A 14,215-nucleotide genomic window follows, 5' to 3' on the forward strand; every position below is an offset into this window, starting at 1 on the left:
CCAACCAACCAACCAACCAACCAACCAACCAACCAACCAACCAACCAACCAACCAACCAACCAACCAACCAACCAACCAACCAACCAACCAACCAACCAACCAACCAACCAACCAACCAACCAACCAACCAACCAACCAACCAACCAACCAACCAACCAACCAACCAACCAACCAACCAACCAACCAACCAACCAACCAACCAACCAACCAACCAACCAACCAACCAACCAACCAACCAACCAACCAACCAACCAACCAACCAACCAACCAACCAACCAACCAACCAACCAACCAACCAACCAACCAACCAACCAACCAACCAACCAACCAACCAACCAACCAACCAACCAACCAACCAACCAACCAACCAACCAACCAACCAACCAACCAACCAACCAACCAACCAACCAACCAACCAACCAACCAACCAACCAACCAACCAACCAACCAACCAACCAACCAACCAACCAACCAACCAACCAACCAACCAACCAACCAACCAACCAACCAACCAACCAACCAACCAACCAACCAACCAACCAACCAACCAACCAACCAACCAACCAACCAACCAACCAACCAACCAACCAACCAACCAACCAACCAACCAACCAACCAACCAACCAACCAACCAACCAACCAACCAACCAACCAACCAACCAACCAACCAACCAACCAACCAACCAACCAACCAACCAACCAACCAACCAACCAACCAACCAACCAACCAACCAACCAACCAACCAACCAACCAACCAACCAACCAACCAACCAACCAACCAACCAACCAACCAACCAACCAACCAACCAACCAACCAACCAACCAACCAACCAACCAACCAACCAACCAACCAACCAACCAACCAACCAACCAACCAACCAACCAACCAACCAACCAACCAACCAACCAACCAACCAACCAACCAACCAACCAACCAACCAACCAACCAACCAACCAACCAACCAACCAACCAACCAACCAACCAACCAACCAACCAACCAACCAACCAACCAACCAACCAACCAACCAACCAACCAACCAACCAACCAACCAACCAACCAACCAACCAACCAACCAACCAACCAACCAACCAACCAACCAACCAACCAACCAACCAACCAACCAACCAACCAACCAACCAACCAACCAACCAACCAACCAACCAACCAACCAACCAACCAACCAACCAACCAACCAACCAACCAACCAACCAACCAACCAACCAACCAACCAACCAACCAACCAACCAACCAACCAACCAACCAACCAACCAACCAACCAACCAACCAACCAACCAACCAACCAACCAACCAACCAACCAACCAACCAACCAACCAACCAACCAACCAACCAACCAACCAACCAACCAACCAACCAACCAACCAACCAACCAACCAACCAACCAACCAACCAACCAACCAACCAACCAACCAACCAACCAACCAACCAACCAACCAACCAACCAACCAACCAACCAACCAACCAACCAACCAACCAACCAACCAACCAACCAACCAACCAACCAACCAACCAACCAACCAACCAACCAACCAACCAACCAACCAACCAACCAACCAACCAACCAACCAACCAACCAACCAACCAACCAACCAACCAACCAACCAACCAACCAACCAACCAACCAACCAACCAACCAACCAACCAACCAACCAACCAACCAACCAACCAACCAACCAACCAACCAACCAACCAACCAACCAACCAACCAACCAACCAACCAACCAACCAACCAACCAACCAACCAACCAACCAACCAACCAACCAACCAACCAACCAACCAACCAACCAACCAACCAACCAACCAACCAACCAACCAACCAACCAACCAACCAACCAACCAACCAACCAACCAACCAACCAACCAACCAACCAACCAACCAACCAACCAACCAACCAACCAACCAACCAACCAACCAACCAACCAACCAACCAACCAACCAACCAACCAACCAACCAACCAACCAACCAACCAACCAACCAACCAACCAACCAACCAACCAACCAACCAACCAACCAACCAACCAACCAACCAACCAACCAACCAACCAACCAACCAACCAACCAACCAACCAACCAACCAACCAACCAACCAACCAACCAACCAACCAACCAACCAACCAACCAACCAACCAACCAACCAACCAACCAACCAACCAACCAACCAACCAACCAACCAACCAACCAACCAACCAACCAACCAACCAACCAACCAACCAACCAACCAACCAACCAACCAACCAACCAACCAACCAACCAACCAACCAACCAACCAACCAACCAACCAACCAACCAACCAACCAACCAACCAACCAACCAACCAACCAACCAACCAACCAACCAACCAACCAACCAACCAACCAACCAACCAACCAACCAACCAACCAACCAACCAACCAACCAACCAACCAACCAACCAACCAACCAACCAACCAACCAACCAACCAACCAACCAACCAACCAACCAACCAACCAACCAACCAACCAACCAACCAACCAACCAACCAACCAACCAACCAACCAACCAACCAACCAACCAACCAACCAACCAACCAACCAACCAACCAACCAACCAACCAACCAACCAACCAACCAACCAACCAACCAACCAACCAACCAACCAACCAACCAACCAACCAACCAACCAACCAACCAACCAACCAACCAACCAACCAACCAACCAACCAACCAACCAACCAACCAACCAACCAACCAACCAACCAACCAACCAACCAACCAACCAACCAACCAACCAACCAACCAACCAACCAACCAACCAACCAACCAACCAACCAACCAACCAACCAACCAACCAACCAACCAACCAACCAACCAACCAACCAACCAACCAACCAACCAACCAACCAACCAACCAACCAACCAACCAACCAACCAACCAACCAACCAACCAACCAACCAACCAACCAACCAACCAACCAACCAACCAACCAACCAACCAACCAACCAACCAACCAACCAACCAACCAACCAACCAACCAACCAACCAACCAACCAACCAACCAACCAACCAACCAACCAACCAACCAACCAACCAACCAACCAACCAACCAACCAACCAACCAACCAACCAACCAACCAACCAACCAACCAACCAACCAACCAACCAACCAACCAACCAACCAACCAACCAACCAACCAACCAACCAACCAACCAACCAACCAACCAACCAACCAACCAACCAACCAACCAACCAACCAACCAACCAACCAACCAACCAACCAACCAACCAACCAACCAACCAACCAACCAACCAACCAACCAACCAACCAACCAACCAACCAACCAACCAACCAACCAACCAACCAACCAACCAACCAACCAACCAACCAACCAACCAACCAACCAACCAACCAACCAACCAACCAACCAACCAACCAACCAACCAACCAACCAACCAACCAACCAACCAACCAACCAACCAACCAACCAACCAACCAACCAACCAACCAACCAACCAACCAACCAACCAACCAACCAACCAACCAACCAACCAACCAACCAACCAACCAACCAACCAACCAACCAACCAACCAACCAACCAACCAACCAACCAACCAACCAACCAACCAACCAACCAACCAACCAACCAACCAACCAACCAACCAACCAACCAACCAACCAACCAACCAACCAACCAACCAACCAACCAACCAACCAACCAACCAACCAACCAACCAACCAACCAACCAACCAACCAACCAACCAACCAACCAACCAACCAACCAACCAACCAACCAACCAACCAACCAACCAACCAACCAACCAACCAACCAACCAACCAACCAACCAACCAACCAACCAACCAACCAACCAACCAACCAACCAACCAACCAACCAACCAACCAACCAACCAACCAACCAACCAACCAACCAACCAACCAACCAACCAACCAACCAACCAACCAACCAACCAACCAACCAACCAACCAACCAACCAACCAACCAACCAACCAACCAACCAACCAACCAACCAACCAACCAACCAACCAACCAACCAACCAACCAACCAACCAACCAACCAACCAACCAACCAACCAACCAACCAACCAACCAACCAACCAACCAACCAACCAACCAACCAACCAACCAACCAACCAACCAACCAACCAACCAACCAACCAACCAACCAACCAACCAACCAACCAACCAACCAACCAACCAACCAACCAACCAACCAACCAACCAACCAACCAACCAACCAACCAACCAACCAACCAACCAACCAACCAACCAACCAACCAACCAACCAACCAACCAACCAACCAACCAACCAACCAACCAACCAACCAACCAACCAACCAACCAACCAACCAACCAACCAACCAACCAACCAACCAACCAACCAACCAAAATTTTAACATAACCGATCATTGTTGAGTGGGAGAGAGACGCAAGGCATTCGGCGGGCCTCTCTCTCGTTCGGTGACTCATCGTAACGTTACCGGGCGTTACACTTTTTCATAAGTGACTCCCAGCCGCAACCTAATTTAAGACGTTGTCACGTCAAAAAGAAAAAAATATAAAACAATAGCGTCTCCATTCAAGTTAGAACAGAGTCACCATGTAACCCGAACAAATCAAGTGGGCTTGCAATAGTAAGAATTGTACGTTTAGTAACAGACTTTACAATTTAAATGGTTTATACATTCTGTTGATTTTTGTTGATAATTTTTAAAACTTAAAAATAAATTATTTACGAACGAAATAGCAGTATTTATAATTGAGTGATAGCAATTACCTACTTATAATAATAATACTTACCGAAAATACGATATTCCATCATTTGTTAGCGTACTAGACGTGTGATTTTTGCAGTTTTGAACGAGCACTGAGGCATGTTTATTCTCCGAACGTTCAAACACTACTAACCTAAAAGCGCACCCAAATATCTATTTGGGTGCTCTTTTCGTCGCGCCATTTTTTTGTCGCTGATTGTGTATCTAGTTCTTATTAGTGATCGAAGAGTTATAGAGACTATTTCTTGTATTGTAATTTAGCGGCATAACAGAGGTGTAGCTTTTCGGGAACGAAGGGGACGGTTCACCAAAGGCAACACATTTAGGGGGCTAAAATAGCGTTTTTGTATTATTTTACGTGTATATCCTAAAGGAAGACCTCGAAATTAAATCATGGCTCTAGAAGGCCCATTACAAAGATCATTTAGTCTTGATGATTTTTCTTGTTTATGATATTGTTAATTTCTTTTTAACGCGGGTGAAACTGCGGAGCACAGCTAGTATTAAATAAGGTAACAGGTACAATAGTTTATTTATTGGATATGCACTTGAGCAATTAAATATATTAGTTTCCTGTTAGACGTAGGCACTTCAACGCGACGTATTTTACTTTTGATACTCATGTGGTTTGCCACTAATTGAGTCATATTTAAAATATACATAAAATAAGTTTACCTAATTTATACTTTATTGTAAACAGGTAAAGATTGTTTAAAATGTCCACAGTCTGCAGCGGTGTCATATATCATTCAATTTTTAATATTATTGCACGTTTTCTGCTTAGACTAAAGGTAGACTAGCAGAGAATGCTTCTAGCGTTAAGCACACCTTTTGTACCATTGTTATTCAAGGTATAATTAAGTGCAAATAAATAAAATAAATAAATAACGGCGATCCAGGGTGAAGGAAGACACAGCGGAGACAAGCGGCGTGAAGCAGCACGCAGCAGATCGAAGGAGCAGCGACAGCGACATGCGGCGCTGGCTGGAAGCGCTGGCGCTGGTGGCGATGCAAGCGGTCACGCTCGTGCAGTCGCCGACTGCGCAAACTCTTAAGCGGTAAGATTGTAGCACCATTCATTACCGCAAGTATAGTGCCCGCGTAGCAATTCAAAATTTAAGCACTAAATTTAGTAGCCTATTGGTAGTTGTATTAGTATTAACTCGCAGTCCACCGACTCGATAATCCTAAGATTAAAATATTACAAGAGTTACGAAGTCAGTAAGTCAGTGGCTTTTAATTTTTACTAACTAAGTAAAACTTCTTTACGGTATTAGGCGGCAATGGTCAGCGATGTTACACACATCCGCAAAACAATTCAACTGGCTCTTGACTGCAAGACACGTTGGTCTAGCCTATGCAACATGATAACTACATACAATAGAGTAAAGCAGTGTGTAGCTAAGACCCTAATTGACCTCTCACTCAGTTCCAATTCAGACTATTTTTTCACAGCTGAATAACATGCTGTCTTTATCGATTTGGAAAATACATTTCAGCCAGTAAAATTAACTATTGAGGTACTATGCCGTCGAGATACTGATTTCGTCAGTGCATAACATACATTGCGTTTCATGATTCGAAAACTAGGAAGACCTTAAAACTCCTTTTTCAGAAAAGTTGGTATCTTCGATGGTCAATCGTATCTCCGAGCGTCGCATAAAAGCAACTGCAGCGTTGTTATATTTTAAATATCCGCATAATTATCAAGACGATTTGGAGCAATGGAAAGGCGACGAGACTTTCCAATTGACAAGTAAATATCTCATAAGGAAAGAAATTAAAAAGTTTAATCATACGATTATATACTAAAGAACCAAACCAAGTAGCTATTAATTCGACAGAATTAAACGAAGATGATTTGTCACTTTGTATTGCAGAGGATTTAAATTTAAGTTCTACTGCTACACAAAGTAATCCTTCACTTCAACGGGAATTAGAAGAAACTCTGGGAGCGTCTAAAATTGATTTCACACATGTATCCAGATCCACAAGCTTAGATAAATAAGAGTCAGTTATAAAAAAGAAATGGATTTTTTTGAGTGTGGGGGACCAAGGGGAGGATATTTGCACTTTGTATACAATAATAATATAATTGCTTAATCACGCTGTTGCCAACCAGTGTTGAGTCGGAGAGGTCCTTCTCAGCAAATGGCTACATTGCAAGGGATATTAGATGCCGGTTGGCAGATAGTACACTTGATACACTTTGTTTTTTAAGAAGTTATTTTAAAAATCACCCATAACTACTTTTTAATCTTTAACTATACTATACCTTGCTTTGATTATTTTAGTAAAACTGTTAATTATTTCGTTACTTTAGTTAAATTAAAGGATAAAGGCTTTTGTTTCCAAACTGACTATAACCAACAAGCAGTTTTCATCGTTTACAGTGATGTATTTTTTTTAACTAGACGAGATCCCGAAAATCTCGGGATCCCGTCTAGTTAAAAAAATCTCGACTTTACGATCTCGAGTCGGGATTGCATTCACTATGTGGGACTTTTACCACACTAAAACCCCCCTGGTGGCCGTCCTCGGCGCTGCGTAGAGACGTTTATTACCCTGGCCCATTTTTAACCATCTTCTGTACTTAGGTACCGCTGAACCTAAAGGGCGACATTGAAACGGAACAATGGCCATCGTCAGGAAAGACCAAAACGTTTTGTGCGTTGCTTAGCTAAAATAACCGTAATTTTAGTTAATGCTCATTCTACACCATTAGAAATATCGCTTCAATATGAGTCCAGCCTGCTTTACTTTGACTTTAAATTTATTCGGACAATTCAATGTTTTATGTCCATACTCCACAGCATCTGCATAGTTATCAGACGTTTCTTCTTGTAGATAAACGACATTGTCGTGGTACGATTTAGGCGCTACAGCGATGCAACACTTGCGCAACCTTACCTTACTAGTGCGGCGCTATTGTTATTATTGTTTATGTTTAGTCGGATATCTCGTATCCCGGCAAATATATATCCGTTTCTTGTTTAGTTCAGACGGCGTAAATACCAGCGTATTGACGGAGCTCGGCTGCGAGCGCGTACCGGTCATGGAGGTTCTGCGCCTGCGCTGCTCGCTGCCCGCCGGCCGCCTCACGCTCTCCTCCAGTCGCTGCACAACCATCGAAATCGAATGCGAGGTACGCTTTACATACGAGCAACGGAATGAGTAAGGCATCTTTCGACATTTAAGTAGATAATGTTAGCATAGATAAGGTTGAATGTTGCCAGTGTAACCTTAGTGCAAATCCGAGACTTCGCCTATAAATTGTATAATATACTTAGATAGAAATACTTACATAATAATTACCTGCCTTCAGTGATTAAAAGCAGATCAATACGCACTTAGGTATCCGTAGTTCACGAAGGTGAAGGGCAGAGCGATTAAATTTACTTATCCCCATTGAGAGAAACGCGGGTGCGTATCGCACGAGATGAGATGAACGATGGTGACATCTGTTGCACAGCCGGGCAGCGGTGGTGGTGCCGGGCGGTTCCGGTGCGAGGAGGTGCAGCGGGTGGTGGCGGCGGTGTGGGCGGGCGCGGGCGGGCCGCCGCCCTGGCTGCCGCTGCTGGTGGTGGAGCGGTGCGAGCTGCACGAGCCGCTGCGCTGCGTGCCGGCGCTGCCCGGCGGCCGCTGCGCCGACCTGCGACTCTCTCAAGTGCCCAACGAGCTACGCCCCGAACACGTCGACGGCCTCAATGCCAGTTATTTGTTTATCTCTTACGAAAGTTAGTTGTATTTCCCTGTATTTAATTTAACCACTAAAGGTGTGAATGAACCACATTAGTGAAACGATCGACTTATTATACATATATTTCCAGTTTGAAAGTTTAGTTAAAGTTTGTAACTTGTTCAAGATATTGAAAGTCGCCACATAACTTTTTTCTTATATAATATAGGAATAGCATACCAGCAGGCAATCTACCTGATGGAAAGTGGCTACTGCCGCCCATGGGCATCTGTAATCAGCCCCAGATAGCATTCGATATTTATACCTTAGGTCGGTCACAGATGCGCCGCTACCCCTCGGGACTAAGCTGGAATACCTCAGAAAAGTCTCCCTTACCACACCCTTCAAACCAGAAAACAGCAGCGCCTAACACTACTGTTATTATTAGGCAGAAATAGGTGTGGCGATGCTGCTACCGGAGTTGAACCACAAAGGGTTCTATCATCTTCAAATAACTGAATATTTTCAATAAAACTTCAATATTTATGCAGCCAATGCAACGAGTACAACAGTGGTGCCGTACGCGGCGCTGGGCGTCCTGCCGGAGCTGCGCGGGCTGATCGTCCAGAACGTGCCGCGGCTGACGGGGCGCTGGCCTCCTGCGCTGGGGCGTCTACAGAAACTGGAGTTAAATGGCCTCGTCGAGGTTCCCGCGCGAGCCTTCGAGGGGCTGTCGAATCTACGGAGCCTTAGGCTGGGAGGTCAATCGATTGAAAAAATTAACGAGGGGGCATTCGAAAGTAATATATAGATATATATAGGTACTTATAGAACTAACTAACAAACTGTCTAGTTGTTTAAGTAACCGTAGATACTTAATTTATCGGACTAAATCTGTTTCATAAACAAATTATAATGAACAAAAAGATAAAAGCAATGGTTAGTAATCTATACATACAATAAGAATGTAAGCTTCTCGTGTCTATAGTCTATACATCGATAGTACTGGGCATAACTTACCTATAATAGCAAATAGTATAATTGTGGAAAAAGTGTGGGGCGCTTTTCGAACCTGATAAATGGAGCACCCCACGCTTTTTTCACAATTATACTATTTGCTGTTCCTTAATTGATTCTTAGATTGAAAATTATTTTCTACTTTTTAGTTTTTGATTTTATCATAAAGGCGAGTTTTTTTAGGTTTTTGAACTATATTTATTTTTATATAAGTCTCTCAGGTATGCAGGTTTCGTCACGATGTTTTCATTCACCGTTTAGCAAGTGATAATTAATTTCTAATACGTAAGTACATAACTTTGAAAAATCAAAGGTGCGTGCCTGAGACTTGAACCCCTCGATGGAGAGGCCGAGTTTCTTAACCACTAGGCTATCACTGCCTTGAACTGAATGCATGGTGTTATATCATAATTCCTCACGAACAAAGTCACAGGCGCTGCTGGTCATAGCTACAATATGTATATTTTTCGACAGATCTGATCAATTTGGAAAAATTGCATTTGAACTCTAAAGCATTGAAGTCGGTGCCCAGTACTTTGCTACTTGCAACAACACAATTAGTGGAGCTAGAATTGGTCGACCTTCAACTGCAATACTTACCTCGCGAGGCGTTGCGCCACCTTCAATTCCTGAAAACGGTGAGCTCCTCCTTTATGGTTACTTCATTCGTTCCCAAAAATACAGATGAAATAACTCAATATTTCAACAGGTTAAACCGAATGTAAACTTTCAGATAACATTTAGCAACGAGAACATGTCAGAGCTTAGCCTGGAACCCGAAACGTTCTCGGGTTTCCGCCAGCTCCGCGTGCTGGAGCTGATCGCGTGCGGCGCGCGCGCGGTGCCGGAGCGGCTGCTGCGCGGCTCGCGGGCGCTCGTCACGTTGTCGCTGAAGGACAACCGGCTGGCCGAGCTGCCCGCGCAGCTGCTCTCCCAGCAGCCGGCCCTGAGCCTCCTGGTGCTGGCGCGGAACCGCCTGACCACGTTGCCGCACAATCTGTTCGCGGTGGCAAGACGCTTGAAGGAGCTCGATTTGAGCGAAAATAGTCTTCAATTCCTGCCGACCGATATATTTAAGAACCTCTTCTTTCTAGAAGAGCTTAACTTATCACACAATAAGCTTAAGATGCTGAACCCGTAAGTATCGACTGCATAATATTATCATGTTAGGTGATATTGTACCTTTATCTCCGAATAAAATAAAAGATAAAACCGCAGAGTTTCTTGATCTGTTCAGTCGAGGTCGTGTTCTTATCTGATAGGGGTATTAATTTATAGTAAATTAAGAGCCATCCTACCCCTATTTTATACCTAATTCATATCTAATATTATGTACCTAATCAAACCTAAATCAAACACGAATCCAAGACATTCCAATTATAATTCTTTTAGTCATCCAAAAAATATGTAAGTAGTGAACTACTACTTAGATATTTTTAAATTAGTAAACTACTACTTAGATATTTTTTGGATAAATGTGGAGTTAAATTTTATATCTAAGTAGTAAACTACTTAGATAAAAATAAATTTTACTATAACGAATTATTTGACAAAAAATATACTGGCGAACACAGAACGGTTTCCGAAATCGTTTAAAAATATTGATATAAAATTGGAATTGTTGATGACCTTATAACTTACATTAACTGCCTGTAATAGGGACATGCCGACCAGAACGCTATAACGTTCTCTATACAAGTATTCAATATAGATATGTTGTGTAGAAAACTATTGGCACCGTTACACTCCTTGGAGCAGCTGTGGGCAGCCAACAACGGGCTGACGAGCGCCAGCTTGCTCACCTACCTGCGCTTCATGAGCCTGACCAGTGTCGACCTCTCCCATAACAACATTACGCAGTTATCAGTAAGTGACGCATAAACCTATAAAACGTAAAACGTATAAAGTTATTCTTTTTGTCAACTTCCATATCAGCTGTCGATGTCGACTAAATGGTAACAAATAAATAATGGTAACAAAAAAAACACAGAAACGTTACGTTCCATCACTGCCGTCAAAGTTATTGTTATATAAATATAATATATCATGCAACCCACACTAATACATTTTGTAAACCCTAAAACTAGTGTCATTGGCAACTTGAAATTGAACAATAAATAATATTGATTTTCTTTTGCAGAATTTTGAGTTAAATTTTATTCGCACTGCTGTATTTAATTTGGAACACAATAACATCTCAAAGTTGTCTCTCGCTGACAGCCTGGCAAACCTCGACCCAAAGTCAAAAAAAGCTTCGTTCCGACTAAACAACAATCCGTTCAACTGCGACTGCAACTTATATAATTTCGTGAGAGCACTCAGGCAGCCCCATTTCGCCAGACGTTTCCACTTAGAAGATGCGCAGTGCGCCGCTCCTGCCTCGCTGCACCGCGAACATTTAAACAACGTGTCGGCCGCCGCGCTGTCCTGCACGCTGGGCGCGCCCGCCTGCCCCGCGCGCTGCGCCTGCGCGCTGCGGCCCGCCACCGCGCGGCTCGAGCTGGACTGTCCCACCACTCCGCGCCAGCTGCCGCCACTCGCGCCGCTGGGAGCCACCGCCGTGCAACTGCGTCTCCACATCGTCCCCGACGACCTCGCTACGTTGCCGTCAGTGGTTCGCCTCGTCGACCTCTCCGGACTCGGACTGACGGTCGCGCCCAAGGCCCTCAGGCCCTTCGACGACCTAACAGTAGATCTCAGAAACAACAACTTGAGCATCGCACCGATCTCTCTGCTCGAGACGAACGCTACGATTCGACTTGCCGGAAACCGATTCGACTGTGACTGCGGACATCGAGACTCCATTGCGGCCCTTAAGAGACACTGGAAGCAATTGAAAGACGGCGCGAAAATACTGTGTCATAACGGCGAACTTGTGATGGGTTTGTCCGCCGCGCGACTGTGTTCGATGCGCGATGCCACCGTGCTCGGCGGCACGTTGGCCGCGGTCGGGCTGACGCTGGCCACTCTCGGCGCGCTCGCTTTCCGATACTCTAAGGAAATCCGGCTCGTCCTACGCAGGTACGAGGTGCTTGACTTTCTGTTCGAAGAACCTCCGGATCCCGCTGAACTGCAGCAGAGCTACGATGCGTTTGTGTCGTTTTCGCACCACGACGACGACTTCGTGCAGGACGAGCTCGTGCCGCGGCTCGAGGGCGGGCGCCGGCCGCTGCAACTGTGTCTGCACTACCGCGACTGGGAGATCGGCGGGATGATCCCGGAGCAGATCGCCCGCTCGGTGAGCGAGTCGCGGCGGACGATCGTCGTGCTGTCGCGGCAATTCCTCGAGTCGAATTGGGGCAGGGCGGAGTTCCGCGCGGCGCACGCGCTGGACCGCGTGATCCTGCTGCTGCGCGGCGACGTGCTGTGCGCTGCGAAGGCGGACCCGGAGCTGCGCGCGTATCTAATCACTAACACGTACGTGCACGCCGACGACCCGCTCGTGTGGGACCGCGTGCGCGACGCCGTGCTGCGCGCGCGCCGCCCGCGCGCCCCCGTCGCGCCCGCTCTCCCCGCCGCCCCCACCGCCCCCACCGCTCTCCCTCAGATAGAACTCCCTGACAGTGGAGACGGCTCCACTCCAAACGCTCCAGTCCTCGCAGTCGCCAATACTGCAATAAATGCAGATACCGCTCACGCAGTCAATTATCATTGTTAACCAAGCCTAATGCCGTAATGAAATGAAAATATGTATTGCCAGAATGTAGTTATGATAAATGGTAACAAATATTTTACATATTCTTACGTTCTACTATCAGAATAGTGTGCAATGTCAATTTCATAATAATTATTTTAGTTTACAGCAATTATTCTGTTATTTTGTATAATATATAAATATTACATATATTTAATCTAATTTAAAAATACTTAACAAAGTAAAATTATATGTCAATGTTAATAAATAAGTCAATATAACAGCTGATTAGATACTATTTTCCGTGTTTCTCTGTTACATGACTATTTTCCTTGTATGCAAAGTATTCGCCTAACACGTATAAACACTTATTAAGGTGCCAGTCAAATATTTTATTTTTAAATGTATAAGGAGTCAATTCTTTAAAATTATTTCGTAGGTAGTTTATTATAAAATTTTATACCGCTTATATACGCATTTCTACTAAACAATTTTAATTTGCTTTATGGCAAATACAGTTTGAATTTATTTCTAGCTGTTACACTCATGCTTACAATTTGCTCGTGGATTTTTAAATATTCTGGATATTCCTTAACAAATATGCAAAGCTCCCAAATTATTCATACATATAAGTTAATATTCGATATTTTTAAATAGCGGTTTACAACTGTCCATAACCCAAGCACCATAAATGGTTCTCACACATCTCTGTTGTGCCCCAAAAGCTTTAAATATATCTACAGACTTAGAAACGACCTTGGGTTCGTCTCCGGTGACATCTATTACTTCCTAATAACAGCAGTGTTTAACGCTGCTGTGTTCTAGTTTGGAGGGTGTGGTAAGGAAGGTACACAAATTTTTCGAAGCGTCCCAGCTTAGCCCTCAGGGTTAGCGGCGCACCTGTGGCCGACCTGAGGCAGGAATATGTAATCCTATCTGGGGTTGATAACAGTCACGGCAGGAGTCATATGAACATTTGAATGAAGCCTAGCCAGTGGTTCGATAGTCTGCCACTCAGTCTGTGGGTTCAAGGTTTAAATCCCGAGCATGCCACTCTAATTTTTCCAAGTTATGTGAGTATTAGTATAGAAATTATCTCTTGTTTTA

The 14,215-nt window shown here is 45.1% G+C and overlaps 1 protein-coding gene across 3 annotated transcripts; it reads left to right on the forward strand.

The window, feature by feature from the left end:
• The first annotated feature begins 5,028 nt into the window (after positions 1-5,028).
• Positions 5,029-13,789, forward strand: LOC140745989 (uncharacterized). Of its 3 annotated transcripts, none has more exons than XM_073077963.1 (9): positions 5,029-5,478; positions 5,678-5,836; positions 7,776-7,923; positions 8,251-8,515; positions 9,009-9,257; positions 9,949-10,112; positions 10,208-10,611; positions 11,199-11,340; positions 11,615-13,789. In XM_073077963.1, exons 2-9 carry the CDS (start codon positions 5,751-5,753, stop codon positions 13,130-13,132), a joined length of 2,976 nt encoding a protein of 991 aa, XP_072934064.1. In that variant the 5' UTR covers positions 5,029-5,478; positions 5,678-5,750; the 3' UTR covers positions 13,133-13,789. The 3 variants fall into 3 exon arrangements, with proteins under 3 accessions (XP_072934064.1, XP_072934065.1, XP_072934066.1); XM_073077964.1 differs by lacking the exon at positions 5,029-5,478 and adding an exon at positions 5,508-5,569; XM_073077965.1 differs by lacking the exon at positions 5,029-5,478 and having other exon boundaries at positions 5,590-5,836; positions 7,781-7,923.
• Positions 13,790-14,215: the final 426 nt, after the last annotated feature.

The sequence above is a fragment of the Epargyreus clarus genome, unplaced genomic scaffold, assembly GCF_041222505.1.
Source record: "Epargyreus clarus isolate Ecla_fem2 unplaced genomic scaffold, WU_Ecla_fem_2.2 ptg000012l, whole genome shotgun sequence".
Classification (NCBI taxonomy): domain Eukaryota; kingdom Metazoa; phylum Arthropoda; class Insecta; order Lepidoptera; family Hesperiidae; genus Epargyreus; species Epargyreus clarus.

What these genes read in the sequence shown, in the direction of transcription:
- LOC140745989 (XM_073077963.1), top strand. Translation starts at nt 5,751, where the DNA reads ATGCGGCGCTGGCTGGAAGCGCTGGCGCTGGTGGCGATGCAAGCGGTC. An exon ending in TAACGAGGGGGCATTCGAAA is followed by an intron (nt 9,258 to 9,948) that starts GTAATATATAGA and finishes ATTTTTCGACAG; the next exon opens with ATCTGATCAATTTGGAAAAA. An exon ending in AAGCTTAAGATGCTGAACCC is followed by an intron (nt 10,612 to 11,198) that starts GTAAGTATCGAC and finishes TATGTTGTGTAG; the next exon opens with AAAACTATTGGCACCGTTAC.